Here is an 18,205-nt window from a genome sequence, read left to right on the forward strand (position 1 = left end):
ACATATACTTGAACATTCTATAAATATTAGCCATGTTACTTTGTCAAATAGAAAGGGCTTTTTTTGCAAGGCCTTACCCTTTTTGTGGCAGAAGCTTTGATAAAATTTCATCTTTGGGAGGTGTAAGTTATGGGGCACCTGTAGTCAAAATCAGTAGCTGAATTTTGTAGTCTTCTGTGATCTGTTTGTATTCTCACTCATTATTTGTACTTCTTCAAATCATAAAGATAGAGAATATACCTAGCCACTTGGAAATCTAAGAATTACTTTTTTTCCCCTCAGCTTTTTCTTAAAATATTCTGCACTAAAGTCACATTGCTGAAATTATGTGATATGACTTTCACTGTTGTGTTAATATTTATTGTTATTTATTGGAAATAATGTAAACCCTCACATCATTGTCTTCGGTAGAGATAAATTACATTCCAGCAAACAGGAATGTAAATCATTATTTCAGCTGTGTATTCACTGCTATTAGTGTGATAAGTAAGGTTTGCCAATATGTGATTACTGTTGCACTGAATAGTAGCTGCATATCCTAGCTAAGCATGTGAGAAAACCTTAAGCTATTATTGAGAATGAATAACCATAGTAAAAATAGTACATTCTATGTATACATGAGTCAGACATGATCCAAAAGAGTTCAAAGAAGGTGAAACTGTTCCTTTCCAGGAACCGAGTTAAAACTTAGAAGTGTAGACATTTAGATTGTACATAAAATTTCTCAGTGCATGAGTATCTAGCCTTCCATGCATTTTCATATGTCATTACGTAAATATATTTAGAGGCATGGATGTGATTTATTACCTACATAATCCTTCTTCTTAGATCTCAAAGTAGTTTGTGGAACAAGTAATAACCATTTTACATGCATACATCAGATGCTGAGGGGAGTGAATGATGAAAAAACTCGTACATCTTAGAAAGAGTAATAAAAAATTCATTCCGATTTGCAGTAGACATTTTTCATGATAAATTGTTGTATGAGGAATCAAACAATATGAACTGTAGCTCTCAATGGATATTTTCAGTTACTGGAAGGACTGGTTTAGGGTTTTCTTTTTCCTTTTAACCCTGCCTGGAATGTTTCAGTAGTAATACGTCATCAGCTGTGTAACAAAATTAGTGTAATTGGGAAACATGCAGCTGGTAAAATTCTGGGTTTTGTAAATCACTGATAAGTATCCACAGATGAGAATTTTGGTGAAGAGGGTAATACAAATGCACTGCTGTTGCCAATCAGCTTCTAAAGTGTTTCATTGTTTGACTCACAGCAAGTTGAATGTGTTACCAGGTACTGAAAGCTATTGGAGTCTAAACAAAAAAAAATATTCTTTCTTAGTTTGCCAGTTTCATTTTTAAGTGTTGGGTTGATGGGGGTTTTTTGTTTATTTGTTTCATTGTGCTATATATTCTTTTGCTTTTCTTGTAGGGAATAAGCATGATGATGGTACACAAAGTGATTCAGAAAATGCTGGTGCCCACCGGCATTACAGTAAGAGGGCAGCACTCGAGGAACATTTAAGGCATCATCATACAGAGCTGAAAAAGTCACACCAGAAAGTCCTTTCCACAGAAAAGCAGCAAGAGCAAGCCAGTTTGAATCAGACTGCCTTCATGATTGAGTTTTTTGATGAAGACCATCCTCGAAAGAGACGTTCTTACTCTTTTTCACAGAATGTAGGAGCTCTGTGCCCAGAATCTCCATCTCCAACACCTCATGCCCGAGCTGAAAGAGTGAAACCTACATCAGGAGAGAAAACAGTCCCTTCATCTGTGCAAGCGAGTTCATTGCATCACAGAGCAGTACATGGTGTTCATGCAAAACTTCTAAAACAAAAATCAGAAGAACCCTCTGCTGCATTACCTGTCTTGCAAGCTGCGTTGTTAAGGAGTTCGGGAAGCCTTGGCCATAGGCCTAGTCAGAACCAGGAGCTGGACAAAAAGTTGAAAAGCCAACATGTTCCTGCTGCTACTGAAAAGGACAATGAGGATGACCAGAGCGACAAAGGTACTTACACTATTGAGTTGGAAAATCCCAATTCTGAAGAAATGGAAGCCCGTAAAATGATTGACAAGGTGAGATACTTGAAATGTATACTGAGTGGTATGCGATGTGTGGGCAACAGTCTACCAGTTCAGTTCTACTTGTTGAAGCTGCTGCAATGATACAAGTTTTCAAGCCAGTCTATAATGATGAAACACAAAATATCATAAAGCAGCTGCAGGCACTTGGCTAAGAATTATTCCTGGTACTGCTTTATTTTAGTTTGGTAGTTTTAATGCATTTTCAAAAGATTTAAGTACTGGAGGAATACTAGGCAACAGAACCCAATTAACTGATATTTTCATGAGAGTTGCTAGGTCTGAATTTATTATGTGCCAGTAGAAACATTCACCTGTTCTTAAAATCCTGTCATCTCTGTAGTTTTCAGTATATAAATTGGTTCCGTCCAAATTTTCATATACAAATACGTTGTAAATGTTTACTTTTTTTAGAGGTATATTCAATAAAAGCAACTTGCATTTCAGCATCCACTGTAAAAAATTAGTACTAGAATGCTTTCATTTCCTGAAAATGTCATTTTCATAGTTTGAATATAGTATGCTTCATTAGGCTTAGGAATCTTAAGATGACCAAGTAACTTTTGCAACTTGCTAACAATATAAATAACATTACAGATCATATTTGTGATTAAATAATTGCAAATTACTCTTTTTTTTAATTCAACAGAAGGTTATGAGTAGGAGAAGCTATGTTCAATTATTGAATTAACTGCCTCTTGAAGAGAGGTTTGGTTGTGGTTTTTTTCCCATGTTTATTGTTTTCCTAGATAATATGTTGTGGTAGAATGCTGGCATCCAAATGTAGGCAGCTTTTTGGCCGATTTAACAGGAAATTCACTGCTTAGTTGTTAAAGAATCATCTAAGGATTGATTTTCTGTGGCTAAAATGTTTTCAAATACATTAATACATTCAGAATGAATTTTAGCTACATGTTGAAAAAGACAAGGTAGCTTCACTGTTCTGATTTTGTAGAAAATGCTGATATAGGAAATGGAGAAATCTGTTATGGATTGGTTTATGATAAATAATAATTTATAATAAATTATTAAGAATAATATTCTTCAAGAGAGTTGCCTTCAAGAAAAGAATAAAATTAACGGTTTTGCCTCTTATGGATTCTGAAAATGAGATTTTTTACTTCTGTGAGTTAGTATTCAAAGAACTTCTGAGAACTAAAAGCATTCCAAATCAAGGAAGTTAATATTAACTTAATATTAATTTAATGATATTAAAGAATATCATTACTTTGACTTATTGACTGGAAATATCTACATTTAATTCTTAAGTCACAAATCTTCAATTAAGTTGCATTGGAAAAGGTGTAAGTTCTGTATTTGCTAAGTATAGTTGTGCAACAGGGTTTATTTGAAACCAGAAAAAATAATAACATGTGGAAATAGAGAATTTATGTACTTCATAAGAATGTTAATACTAGGATTTCAAATTATTTTCGGTCTTTAATATCTGTTCAACATATCTGCAGTCTTTTGTTTGAAACAAATCTCTTCTCTTACAGAAGAGATTCAGGAATAGGAGGTGAATGTAAGTGTAAGGGTTGGTAGTTAAGTATTGGTTGATATTCTTAGTGTTGCATAGAAAGCTTTTGGATATTATAAATACCCCTTACTGCTAACCTAAAAAGTGTCACCACTAGAAATTAAAGATTTGAATAGGAAGTGAAGCTGAGATTTATTTTTCATTGAGCTGATCCATGTCTATTCCCTTAGTATCCATTTTTATGGAGTGCAGAAAAACAGCCAGTGAAGAAAATCAAAGCCAAATGGAAGCCAAAATTTCTTTCACCAGCTGAGCTCAACTTTGCTTCCATCCTGTTTTAAATTGCTAATGCCATGTTATGTTGTTGAAGCTGGATAAGTGAGGAATAAGATAAGGGCTTTTATTAGCCTGTTGGCTGCTGTGCTGCTTTATTGAAGATTTAAGAGAATTATATACTTTTTATCGGTAATTCCAGTATAACCTCTCTTTCTTTGTTGGCAAGCCTATCCTTGTTCTGAGCAATTATGATGCCTCCTAAATTGAGTCCTGTTGAGGGGTGTCTGTTGGGTCAAAAGATAAACTGAAATTCAAGAGTTATATTTGCGAAGAGTTGTATTTTGTGAAGATACTTAGTCTAAGGCTTAAGGTTACGGCTAAGGTTTCCCAAGAGAGTGAGTCACACTGAAAGTAGTTGTTCAGTATTTTAGTCATTCTCATCCTTTCTTCCAGTAAAAGGGAGAAAATACCCAAACCAGGAGTATTTATTTCCACAGGAAACTCTTCAGGTAAACCAGACACAGATCTTAGCACTATTCTGATGGTTCAGACACTTAGGCAGAGTCAACCCTTTTCTGTGGAAGGGAACATAAGAGTAAACCACAAATGGAAGAGGGCCATTAACTTGTCAAAAATCAAGGTGTGATTAGTAATGCTGCTTTGATTTAAGAATCCAAGAGCGGTATGCAGGAAATCAAAGTTAAAATTCTCAGAAAAATTGAAAACAAAACTATATATAATTTTAAGAATAGAAGAGAAGTACCTTAATGTTGAGCTGTATTATTTCTGCAAAAGTTTTTGCTTAATACAGCCTTTTACTAAAGATTCTAGGAACTAGACTCAAAGAAAATAGATACTCCTGTGAAATTATTTTAAAAATTCGGAACGGATGCTGTCCTGCTTATTCAACATCTTGATTTCATTTGGTTTTCTCAGGATCCATTTCTTCATCTGCTCCTCTTTTATTTCTCTAATAAAAAGGTAATGTCTCTATAGCAGAAAAGGAGCAGAATAACGAACAACCTATTCATTTTTCTTCTTGACCACTTTAAAGCCTGGCTTTTAAAAAGCAAATATGGAAAAGAAACAAAAATAATTATAAGGAAATCATACAACATTTTCTATGTAATAAAGAAAAGCTTTTTTGTGAGATACTCCCTAAGAGAGAGGTGTAATAGTTTGTCGGCAGTAATGACTGTCTTGGAAAGAATGTCTGTTGCTTACCTAAAATGAAAGATTAAAAAAAATAAATTAGACAAGGTATTAAGATTTGACAGGCAAGGTTTCTGGAATAAAATCCATTTATGTAAATGCCCACAGAGACTGAACTGAGTAGGAAAAGAGAAACTTGTTAAATAGTTTGCAAATTTGCAAGACTTAAATAAATTGATTTTAGGGCAAAAAAATAAAGTACATCATAAAAATACTAAGCAGATGGTTTTCAGTTGGGAACATAAAAAAAAAAGCAAAAAAAAGCAAGGTCTATACACACTTGGAGTCCTGCAAAGATTGCTCCTGTATGGTTGTGTCTTAACAATCTTTATAAACAATGAAGCTTACTTTCTAAAAGTCGTTTCATTACTCAGTGATATTTCTGCATCCAGGTATTCAAATGTCACTGAAGTTCATAGAGAATTATGAACTGGTTAGTTATGATTGAGTAATAGATGCTGGCTTTTTTTCATACTTGCAGACTTGTTTATAAAATTACCTTTGAGAGCATTTTCAATGATGTGTAAAGAGGAAAAGCTTCTCTTACATACTACAACAACCACCTTGAACATGCCAGGCATACAATATTCTCTACTCAAATAGCTTCAGAAAGCCATAATTCTCTTTAGCAGAATAGTACTCTTGCAGTGGCAGCTAAGAGCTAAGCATAAAACAGTTTCAGGATCTTGATTTGATTTAGAACATGTTTTCAGTGTTATTTTTAACAAACAAAATACAGAAGTAAAAGGGGCACAGCTGTAGGCCTTGATTTTCCTTTACATCCAGCTGTTCTGCCTTTTACAGGCAGAGGTTCATGCCTCTGTTATTAATTTTCTATCTGATTTACATTTACATAATCAAATTTGGTCTATTAGAAGAGAGTTGTTCTCAGCAGTCGTATCAGTTTAAAATGTCCTTCTAGGCCACAGAAAAGGTAAGCCTGTCCCTGGATCAAAGAATTTAGAATGATGTTTCTTCAGTTCATCTTCCTTTTTGTTGATATAAAAAGACTGCAAATTATCAGGCTAATGAGTTTCTTTTTTTCAACAAAGCAAAGTGTTGCCAGTAATTTTAATAAATTAATGTGTTTGGAATATTAAATACAGTGAGGCTATTGCAATCAATAAAAAAGTTTTTTCCAAGTTCTTTGGGGGATTTTTTTGGGGTTCCTTTTTTGTTAGTTTTGTGGGTGGTTAGTTTTTATTTTTTCCTGCAGCCGATTTCATTTCCAGGTATTTCTGAATGGAAATACTTTGCAGAACTTAAAATGGCAGAGTTAAATCCTTTGTGCATGTGTGAGAAGGGAGGGAACAGAGTACAGGCCATACATATATTTCAATTCTCATTAACCTGGCTATCTAGGTATTCTGAAATGTTATAGCAGCTCATATGCTTATGGAGACATTGGTCTTAGATAGTTTTCTTTGGTCCCAACATTTTTTGCTTCAATAATGTTATATTCATTTAAATTTTGTGATACCTGATTTTTTTCTTCAGCAAAGTAATTTTAAATCTGAAATTCAGTGTTCTGATTCCCACCCAGAAGTAAAACTTTTTTAAAAGTACCAAAATTCAAACCTCAATCCATCCTTCTGCCATCTTCAAAAAGAATTATTGTGACCATTTAATTATTTTGTTTTCAATTCCAAGCTCTTACATTATGTTCCAGTTTATTTTAAATTGGAAAAGGATGATGTTTTAAAGTTCTTGTTTATATAGATTGACAGGCCATAAGAGTAACAACCTTCTTTTTAACATACGTGCTGTCATCTCTAGTTTTACTTGATTATCTGCTATACAAATGGTATACATGAAATATTATTCCACTGACAGTCTTTAAGAGATACCATTTTTTTCCTCTGTAAAATTAGGAATAACTAATAATTCAGGATTGAGAGCTGTGTTGGTGTTCATATAGGCACCAGGTTTTCTATATTTATTTTCAACATCTTTCTGCTCATTATGATACTTTCAGTTTGTATTGATTTATTTTTTTTTTAGTATATGTATGAAAGGGAGTATGTTCTGAGAGGTGATTATAATTACATGGAATCTTCTTACTGTTTTTGATCCCAGAGTATGTCTGTTCATACCATATCATAATATTGGCTAATGTGTTCTTCAAGGACTGTGTACATATGAATGATTTTTTGTTTGTTATTGCTCTAAGTGTTCATCAAGCTTTTTTACCAGACCTTATATTCTCTGTTGCAAACCTTGGAAGTTTTTTCAATAATCTTGCAGGTATTAAGCATAAAATAACTGCTAAATGAAGAATTGTGGACTAACAAGTTTAAGATTAATGTTATGCTAAGTATTTTTAAAGTAAAAATGACAAAATTGTATTTTTTATTACATTGTTACGTTTATATACAGCAGACTAGCTCTGTGAGAAGTGTAGACTAATTCAGATGTTTTCCATCATTCATAAATAGTGTGCAATTCACAGCAGGGATGAACTTTAGAACACTGAGCCATATACCATATCAAAACATATTGCTTAAGTTCTGTAAGGTTTATTATAAGGTATATCCATTTACTAAAACTATGCCCATCTAAATACCTTTATAGTGCAAGTGGAGCAGGGATGAGGTTTTTCATTACACTACTTAATATGCATCTTATAACTCCTCTTGTTTTGAAGTTAACATACACGTTATGGAACTCCTCTTGGTAAATTTTTGCAGTATTATAAATTACAAACTATCTGAAAAGAATCAATAGTAGAGAGTAAGTTAGGAGGAAAAAAAAAAAAAAAAGTCCTGGCATGTTTCAAAGACTGTTGAAGGGATCAGTATCTATTTTGAGAAAATTACTGAGTGCTTCTATCTTTTCACACCCTCTGGTTTTAATTGCTTTTACTATTGCTTCAGCAGTTTCTTTCAGAAGGAATGCCTTTTAGCTCCAGAGTATTGGTTGCAGAATCACTGTATTTTATGAATACAATACTGAAAAAGTAGTAGAACAGTTGAAGCCTATCAAATCATCCAAGCATACAATTTTTTTTCAAGAAGATGTTTGTAATCTTTTCTTCTGAGGTGGCGAGTCTTACAGTCTCTAAACTTAGTTTCTTTTTAATTTGGAATTCTAAAGAAAATTAATTATTCACTGTAGTAAACAGGTACAAAGTATGCATTCATGTATCTGTAATGGGCATCTAGTAAGACAAAGATAACAGAATTGGCACGTTGATCCTTCTCATTTGCTTATGTAGGTTTTTTTATAACAGAGCATCTTGCCTCTGATTCTATATCTTCAATATATAGTTAAAATGACATAAATAACTTCTGTGAAAATCTATGGCTATTCATGAGAAATGCCCTGCACAGAACAGTCTGTTTGCCTGGGATGGCTAAGATAACTGTCAAGAACAAGCAAAAACTATTAAAATCTGACTTCTCAGAAGGAACTTGGTTAAACACAGTTCATGCCATAGCTAAACACAAAGTAAGCTTAGGCACTGTAATCTGGCTCATCACAGTTTCTCAAAGGTGGGAAGAAGATGTTTGCCTTTTGTCTTTTCTATCTGATCAGTAACTGATCTTTAACAACCAATTTACTGTGTATTATGAAAGTCTGGACTACCTACTTTCAAAGGACTGAGGAGCTCAGTCTGAATACTAAGTGCAGCCAAGATGAGCTACAGTATGGATCTGAAGCCTCTTCTATTTTCAAGCTCTATGGAATCCTCTTCCCATCAATCAAGCATCCTCTTGAGTGTGGCTTACTTACACTTTCTTCTTGCTTAGTGCATCCAAACTGTGTCCAAATCTTGCTTGTGTTTCCAAATTCCTGTCTTTTCCCTATTTTTTCCTCCTCTCTAGCTGTATCAGTTCACAGCTCAGTTTCTGAATTTTACTTCTGTTTTACTTCCCTCACAATCAAATATACCTATCATCTTTCTTTCCCCTAAAACATTATGAAACATAATTGCCATTATAATTTACATTCCCATCACTTTCCAATGGCAAATACGTTATTTCAAGTTTAATCACTTGTTCTTTGTTTTATTTTGCCATGGTCCAGTCTTTAAGGCACCATACAATACAGCCCCTTGTCCCTTACCTCTTCTCTGTTTTGATTTAGTTTGCTTTTCTAGTGGTTCATCTTTGAATTCCCTCTTACATGCTTTTTGTCTTTGGGTTTTGTTCTAGTCATTGTGTGCAGATTGCCACAACAGAAATTAATTGCATGTAAATTAGCATCCTTTTCAAATATATATCCAGATTGTGTCTGTAATTGTTGTTAGGATATAATAGAATAGAGGGAGAATAGTTCAAATACTTCTAGTTTGCAAATACCATAATTAATGGATAGGTTCCTAGTTAGAGCTCTCTGAACTGCAACTGCAATCCTTATTACTTATTTGTTGATTTCCTATTATTGTTATTACTATTAATAGTAATTACTGCATATCCTTTATATTAAGACTATGTTGGTAAGACTTTTGAGGAAGCTTTAGAAACTCAGAATCTTAAAACTAGATGGAAATATTTATATTTGTATTTGAATAAAATGAATGCTCCTGTTTTGTGTTTAGTGCTCTTAAAAATGCTTTCTAATGCTTTGTATTAATTATTTATGCAGAACAATAGAGTATTCTTCTAATATACATAATTCGGTATGAATTTGAGTGAACATGTTTATTAGGAGTATCAAGAGCTTTTTTTCCATTGATACCTGTCTTCAGTAATGCGTTGAATGAGGAGCAAGATCTGTGTATGTCAAGTACTGAGTAATTCTGATATTGTTGAACTGCAGTATGATCTTCATACACCATGCAATAGTTTAAAATTTATGTCCTGAAATAATAATAAGTATAAAGGCCTAACATTAGGAACTCTGAAAGACATGTAGATGAGATACAACTGATAAAAGTTTTTTCTTACTCAATAAAGTTAGTGTTAATTAAAAACACGTAAGGAAAACATCAAGTGGGGTTCTGGTGGTTTTTTTTAGCTAATCCATTATCTTCCTTTTGATTCAGGAAAATAGTTCCTCTCTCATTTAATTTTTCTGACCCTTTGTAGTGTCTAGAAGGTGTCACATATGTCATTAAAGAAAAACAGCTTCCATGGTGTTAAAGAATCATCACTTTTCATAATTAATGTTGACCTCTAGAATAGTTCATCTGTGCTACAAAATACATTAACTCACCTGCTGGGGGCAGGGGAGGGGGAAAGGACAGTGAACAAAACCAGTCCCCAGTGCCTGAAGCTAGCTTGTGCTAAAGCTGTGTTTCAGCTATTGTGACAAGCAGGTGTGCTCTGAGTCATGAACTGTTTTCACAGGGAAACACGAATTGCCTTCCAAAAGAGTTAACTGTGCTTTCTACAAAATTAGCCCTCGCAGAACAGGATAAGGCACATGCTCCAACTTAGTCCTGTAACTCATGCTGTCTCCAAAAATACTCCGCTACTTCTGGCAATGATTACACCTTGCTTGTATTGTGTTACATAGATTTTATGAATTCTTGTTTATTATTGGATAAAGAATTATTTAAATTAAGCTTTTATGTATATAAAGTTATATTCTCAGATACAATACTTGAAAAACTGTTGCTGAGATTGAGTTACGGAATGTATTAACAGCTACATCAAGGTGCATATGTTTTGCCATCAGTTACTTTGTACATTGCTTCTGTAGTTTTCAGGCTGACGTTTGCATTCCAGCAAGGAACAGCATGATGCTTTGGAACTTGCTGTATTTTTAGCCTGCTGTTTGTCCCTTTGTTTTACCCGTGGAACCATGGAATGTAAATCACATTTAAATCACATTGAAAAGTATGTTTCAAGAACTCCCTTTTCCCCTGCTGATGTAGGGGACTTCACTATGTGTCAGCCATAGTAGTAGCAGTTCCACAATTGAGAACCTTGGCTTAATCTTTTTCTTTCTGAAAACACAGTTAATCAAAATATTGTAGTTGCTTCTGTTTAAAGTTGTAGCTGTTGTTTCTGACAAATACAAACTCTACAGAAAGAAACTTCAGGTTTTTTGTACAAATGAGAGATGCAGTGATGGGTGTCATCTGCATTTCCTTGAAATATTTTTTTTAATGACTTTGAAATAACAAAGATACTTAAACAGAGACATCTGAAGAATGAGAAGCCTTGAAGAATGTAATTCAGGTTTTGTAGGAAGATACAGGTCTCTGTTCAGGCTTCAAGCACAACAGCCCACTGTTTGCACACATATCGTAGCAAACCGTAAATTACAAATTACATTTTTCTAAAGGGTGGAGAGTTGATTTCCAGCAGAAACCTTCAGGTTATTCCATGGCTGTTTCTGTTGAGGATATATTACCATTATTTGTTGAAGAATATAAGTGGATCAGTTAATCATTAAATTCTGATAGTATGACAGGTGTGTAAGTGATGTTCTAAATTTTGTCAAGTGCTTAACATGGGTTGCTTTATCTTTTGTATAGTTTCCATATCTAAAGTCTTAATTAGATATTAGTGGCATTGTTTTCAAAGGGGTTTTATATATCCCAATTCTGAAATTTAATCTTTGGGCTACATCACACTGGTGTAAATCTCTTTCCTGCTGCAAAGAGGAGCTTTACAGTTGTTGTAGCAGTGGATCTTTGACAGGGCAGGTGGATGCACATACCAGTGCTTCTAGATGTACAAAATATGCATTTATTTATGAAGATGCTTTCCCTTTCTTTCTAATTATAGTGTTCTCAGATATTTTATTTATCTTTTTTGCCTGTGCTATCTCTGCTATATATACAGAGGGAGCATTAGGAGTGGCATTAGGAGGTAAACCTATTACTTCAATGTTATTGCTATTATTTCCTTTCACAGAAAAAAAATGCAATATTCAAATTTGGTTTTGCAATAGTTTCAGAAATATAAGAATAACAACAAGATATGCTTGAGTACTGGAAAAAGTCAGCTTGAAAGAAAGAAGTCTTAAGTGCTGTTGTTTGTGATACAGGAGAAGAAATTTGACATGGTAAATGAATGTGATGTTAGATAGTATTGAGCAATTTACAGCAGCAAGTTAATCCTGTAGTCTCAATTAGACATGGAATTGGTGAATTGATACTTTCCTTCACGTGCTTATGAACTAAAATTGGATTATTTTTTTTCATTTATAAGAACATGTAAAACTTGTAATCTATGGAACTACCTTAAACAAGGAAAAAAGTGCCTGTAGACTAGTGATATGTTCAAAGAAAGGAGGCAGTGGACAATAATTGCTTTTTCAAAAATTGCTGCAACTTGTACAACATTTTGATTACACAAATCAAAACTAGATCTGTAAAGAGAAAGCAACTATATCTCACTTCTTTTAGAAAAGGAATATGTATTAAATACTCTTAAGCAACTGCTGTGTAGGTGTATCTAGACATGATTTATGTTTTAATTGAAAATTGGGAAGCATTGTCTAATTTTTAGGATTATACAAAGCAGGCTTTTCATACAAGAGCAAAATACTAGTCCAATGCATTTGAAAAAGTTTCCTCACTTACAAGTGTGTAAATGCTGTAGCAACATCTTTCTGGACAATGGAAGAGCATAAGCAGGAGCTCAATGACAGAGTAACTTTTTTTTCACGTCCTTTTCAGACACAAAAAACCTTATGCTTTGTGGCCATCTAGTGGTGAATCTATTTTAAATACAATAACCTCGTTCAGAATTTTAATAAACCAGTCCTCTAGCTTTGCTGTGCAAAACTGAATTACAGAACAGTTTCTGGGAAGAAATAATTTTGTGCATTTTTTTCTCTCTAGTAGTATTTTTTACAGGAGGATATCATCTTTGAAGGTAATTTGTCCTCTCTAAGACAAAACTATTTTTAATGTTTAGCAGCCAATAATTTTTTTTTTCTTTTTCTTTTTTGTTAATATTCAGGTCCACAGTGGCAAAGTAGTGAATGTATTTCTTAGGAAGAAATGTAAAAATTTTATAAATTTTATCTTTCTGAGATGCAAAGTATTATCTAAATTATCTTTGAAGTATACATCAATTCTGAAAGGAATTCATGTTCCTTAGCATATATGACTCATGAGAAATTTGAGAGACAATATGCTGGCTCTCCTGCTTAACTCCTTGTTAATAAATTGCCTTGGTAATAACATTTTGCTAGTATTTTTCTCTGAGCAATGGTTTTAAAATATGGGAAATTGTTCTGTCACAAGCAGAAGAGATTAATATAAGCATCAGTAGGAAACAGTGTAGAAGAAAAAGCATGGCAAGTCACGTCTTGAATAAGATGGGATGTGGTTTGTGAGACCTGGTAGACTTTAACATCTGCCAAGTCCCTAACAAATGAAAAACTGAGATTCTATTTGAATTAGAGAAATAGTTCAATAAGCATATTAATAGAAGATATAAGCGTTTATATTTTCAGTTTTCACTAGATAATAGCAAAATGCTGAAAATTTGGTGTTCCAGTTGTTTTCTTCTTAACTGGGAAATGGACTATAAATGGTTTTTGTAATAGTTTTGCCTTTAACTTTTGTTTCTCTCATCAAAGGGTCATTTTTTCATATCTGACCATTCCAGCCAGCAGTTTTGTGAATTTTCAGTGTTGACATAGTCTTACATTCTTTTTTTTTTATTATTTTTATAAATGCTGTAGATATTTCTTCTGGTTTATTTGTAGATTTCACGAAGATAAGCATAATACAGATAAGCATAACATAAAATCTATTTAAGCTCACAATCCAGCATGCCACCATCCATCCATTAACATCGAACATTGTATCAGGATGGTATTGGGTTAATGTATGCAATGGTTTGTTTCATTTTCAGGTATTTGGAGTGGATGACAGCCAGGATTATAATAGGCCTGTTATCAACGAGAACCAGAAAGATTTAGTAAAAGATTGGGCTATAAATTCTGCTGCAGTAGTGCTGGAAGAAAAAAGACCACTGAGTACAACTGGATTTCTTGACACTGAGGTAGAATTTAATTTTTGATGGTCTTCTTTTTTCTTCCAATAAGTGAGAGCACTAATAACTGATCAGTAAGTGTTAAATAGCAAACAAAACCTTGCCTAGAAAACATTAGCTCAGATCTGTAAGCACATTATTTTTTCTTAGGCCTTTATTGCAGTATCAAAACTTCTCTGTCAGAGAGAGGCACATTACATTGTGAAAGCGTTTTAAACTTTGCTACCTTTCTATGTGCACTAACACCAGTGTATTGGAAATGTAGCAAGAGCTTTCTTTCAAGACTATATTTGCAATACGCATTTGCACGATATACAGTTCTTGTAAGTTATGCAGCAGAACTGAGGAAAAGTTGGTAATGTTTTATAGCCCGAAGCAAATAACTGTATTAAAATTCAGAAATAAGGTGTATGCATTTAATGTGTGATACAAAATCAGCTAGGAAAAAAATGGTAAATAATATATTTCAGATTTTTTTTCCAAAGCCAGAGGATTTCATGGTTTGAGTTCTGAAGTGAGATGCCATTCATGAGAAGTCACTTCAGTTAGTTGCCTCAGAAGCAGTATAATTTAATCAGCTGGTGAAAAATTAGGGAAAGGAAAATGCCTGTTCTTTTTTACATATGACTCAGAATATGCCCACAAGCTAGATGTTATATCTTGTATTGAAAGATTGGGAGACATTGTGATATCTTCGTAATGGATAAACTGTAGCTTGAAATGTGTTGGGAACAGGATGGGCTCACACTGGAGCAGAATTAATCTGGTAACAGTAACGAAGCACGCTACACTACTGTTTGCAATGGCAAACTGTTTCTAATGCATGATCCTGTAAATTAGCAAAGTTTATAAATATGCAAATGTTCTGGAATGTATTGGAAGCTTGAAGTGTGACTTTGTGTGCCTGCCATGCAAATACATTGATTTTAGTATCTAGAAATCTGTTTCTCCTAGAAAAGAGTGCATCAAGACAGTGAAGCACATAACTATGTTACTGTATCTAGATCAGTATCTTCCAATAGGTTTGTTAGGTTACTGCTTCAAGTAAGTTATTGCTTTGTAGCATGGGCGTATCATGTGGAAGAATTTGACAAACTTTGCTTTGCATGAATCTGTAACCACAATCTTTCTCTTCTTTTTCATGCCTCTTGCAGCTTTTAACTCTTTTGTGTCATACCAGTTTTCAAGATAACTAAAAGTATTTATATTTTTCCATTTCTATGTTTTCAGAAGCAGCAAAATAATGTACTATTTATATTATGAACATAATTGAGCTTTCCAGGTGTCTTATTTTGCAAATAACAGGGTTTGATTTAGAAGACTGAGATTTCTCCTGCAGGGTTTAAGAATCTTTCTGGCAATGGCATTTTTCTAAAACTTGTTTTGATTTAGGCTGGGATTGCAAGAATGATGCATTTTTATTACTGTGGATGTTCTGCTGAATAAAAAGGTCTTCCTGTGTTGGAAAGGGGATGGGTTATTTAGCATAGACTTAATTTACAAGATTATTGCAAGGCATGATAGGGGAAAAATGAAAATTGGTTGGTAAAGAAGCAAAATTGTCATAAACAAAGTGGCTATGGCAAGAATTGTGTAAGAAGAAATGAGGACAGATGAAGATGGAAAAAAGCTTATCAAAGAAAGCAAAAAATAGAAGTTGGTTGATACATATACAGAAATAAGAGAATCTAGTTCAGAAGAATACCGTTTGTTTTGTACTATCATAATGCAAAAATAATGACGAGGATAACTATTGAGAGACAACTGTGATATTTAAAATCTTATTATCAAAACTTACACCTGGTTTTATCATTAGGAAAAGCAGAGACAAATGTGTTTGATTTTTAAAGTATGTGGGTATCATGTTCTCATTGTATACAACCTTTTCTGCTTGTGGTTTTTGGAAGACTTCCTGTATTACTGAGCTGCAGATCCTATGTTAATAAACCTTATTGAATATCTTGGCTAAATAGTCAGCCAGGGTAGCTCAGTGTTCCAGGCTTGCATCCACTCACTTTTTCCAGCCATCCATCACATTTGTACCTAAATATCATTTACCAGAATGAGGTGAGTTCAGAACAATCTAAAGAAGAGAGATTTTGGTTTCAAAGTCGAAAAGATGGCTTGGGAAGTTATGAATGTTTTATAAAAACAATTTTGGGGTTGAAAGATTGTTCTGGACTTAAATATCTTAAATTTACAGGGCTTGTGAAGTATCATGAATAACGTGCTTGAAAAGTATCTAAAAATTTGTTTTCTTACAAAGAAATGCTCAGCTTTTTCTTTGGTGTTATAAGCTTTGGTACTTTGAAGTAGTGTATGTCATGAGACTAAGTAAAATGCAGAGTGAATGTCTGACAGCTGGATTGAGCCTGCATGCACTGGTTCTTGCCTTTTCAATGGTTACAGCTAGACAGTAAGAATACCAAATCCATCTGTTTAAAATATTTAAATATTTCTATTTTCTGTATTATAAGCTGCCACTTGCCAACCAAGGTAAGTGTGACTTAAGAACACCATTAAATAAGATACAGAACAAAGAGAATATTGTTGTTGTTATTCTTTATTCTCTCTATGAGCTTGATTAATCAAAATACTGTAGATATTTGGGCTCTGAGTTAGCAATTTAATTTTCAGTGGTCAGTTATCCATGTTAACCACAGTTCTTAAATAATGTACCTGGTTTATCAACATTGTCTTTGATATACTTCTTAAGGACAAAAGAGTTTCTGGTTTTGGTTGTTTTTTACATTTTTTGTTAAGCCTGCAGCACAGTTAGAAACCTGATTCTCCATCTGTAGGGTCATCAGTGCCCTTGACTAAAGTGTTCCTTTTCTGTTTTGAATGCTTATTTTCTATCTTTCCCACTGAAGATATAAAAAATAATACCACTGGTATTCTGAATACTGAATAACATTATTGATGTGAATATTTGCTGTATTGCTTATTAGAAATGGAGAACTGCTGTGTGTTCTTCTTTCCTTTTGTTTATCCTCTCTAATAACAGTAATTTCCTGTTCTCCTGTAGAGCAAACCATTCTGTCTGATTTTTTGATGCTTTTTGTTTGAACTTGGGTACTATACTGAAACACAGGATGATTGTGTCACCAAAGTCATATGGCTGTGGAAAGGCAAATATGACCCTTGGATACCCTGGAAAATTGATTGTCAGTAGCAAAGGGCAATGTTGTTGCCATGGTAGGGAGTTGATGAAACTTTCTCTGAAAAACTGGCAGTAGAATTGTTACCATTCTTGGTTAAAAAGAGTGAATACAAGACTAGAGAAGGTGCAAAGAGGTCTACTCAGGTTATTAAGGGAATGGAGATTTAACTTACAAGAACAGATTGATACAGTTCATTCAGTCTAGCAAAGTTGAAGCTGAGATGGGTACAATTGCTGGGGTTTGCTGTGTAAGTGGAGTAAATGCAACGGAAGGAAAAAACTGTTTGAGATAGATCTCAGTGTTGTTCCAGGAGAATATGTGAAGACATTGTCTGTGAATGAAGTGAGTATGGAAATTTGAAAAAAAAACATCACCCCTAGAGGAATGTGGTTCTGAAGCAGGTAGAGTGGGGAGGGACTATAAGTGCTTTCAAGATGGCACTTCAGTTTAGGAAAGAATGGCATAATATGATTCTTAAACACAAGATGACTGGCACGTGTGTCTGTAAAGACCTTTTTAATTATTATTATTCAGCTTGTTGAATTTTATTTTTTAAAAATATTATTCTGCTCTCCAGTTCCTCATATTGGAGATGCTTCCAGGTGTCATGTGGGTGTGTTGTTGGGGTTTTTTTTCACATGTAAAGCCTGAAGCCCTAAATCTTCAGGCTGAATCGTAAGTCCACAGAAATGCATTGGTACGTTTTCTGAAGATATATAACTCCAGTTTAATTTGAATACGTGATAAGCATAGGGGAAAGCAGACTTAACACAAAGTTAAAAGGCTACTATCTCTTATGTAAACCCAGCTTTTCTGAAAGACTGGGAAATTCCTTTTGGTATTCAAGAGAGGATTTGGAGAATTGCTTACTTCAGAGCCTCTAAGATGCAAATTGATACGGATTATAGAAAGAACATTAGGATAGCTGACTAACTTTTTTAACATATGTTTTATAAACCTTTCACCTTTTGGATGTACTCAAACTACTGTCAAAATAAGCTGCCTTTCATAGCTTTTTTGCTTATGTTTTTATACACAGAGTTGGCAAAACATATGTTTACATCCACTGCTGTGTAGAAAAT

General features: G+C 33.8%; 1 protein-coding gene across 3 annotated transcripts in view; it reads left to right on the forward strand.

The window, feature by feature from the left end:
- The window catches only part of CEP170 (centrosomal protein 170kDa), a 63,884-nt gene that overhangs the window by 22,057 nt on the left and 23,622 nt on the right, over positions 1-18,205 (forward strand). For 2 of the 3 annotated variants that reach the window (XM_010004589.1, XM_010004590.1), the window contains exons 8-9: positions 1,433-2,079; positions 13,819-13,968. In XM_010004589.1, the coding sequence (XP_010002891.1) occupies positions 1,433-2,079; positions 13,819-13,968 (797 nt within the window). The remainder of the gene's footprint in view (positions 1-1,432; positions 2,080-13,818; positions 13,969-18,205) is intronic. The other variant, XM_010004591.1, reaches the window with a different exon arrangement.

Source organism: Chaetura pelagica, unplaced genomic scaffold (assembly GCF_000747805.2).
Source record: "Chaetura pelagica isolate M959 unplaced genomic scaffold, ChaPel_1.0 scaffold278, whole genome shotgun sequence".
In the NCBI taxonomy this organism is placed as follows: Eukaryota; Metazoa; Chordata; class Aves; order Apodiformes; family Apodidae; genus Chaetura; species Chaetura pelagica.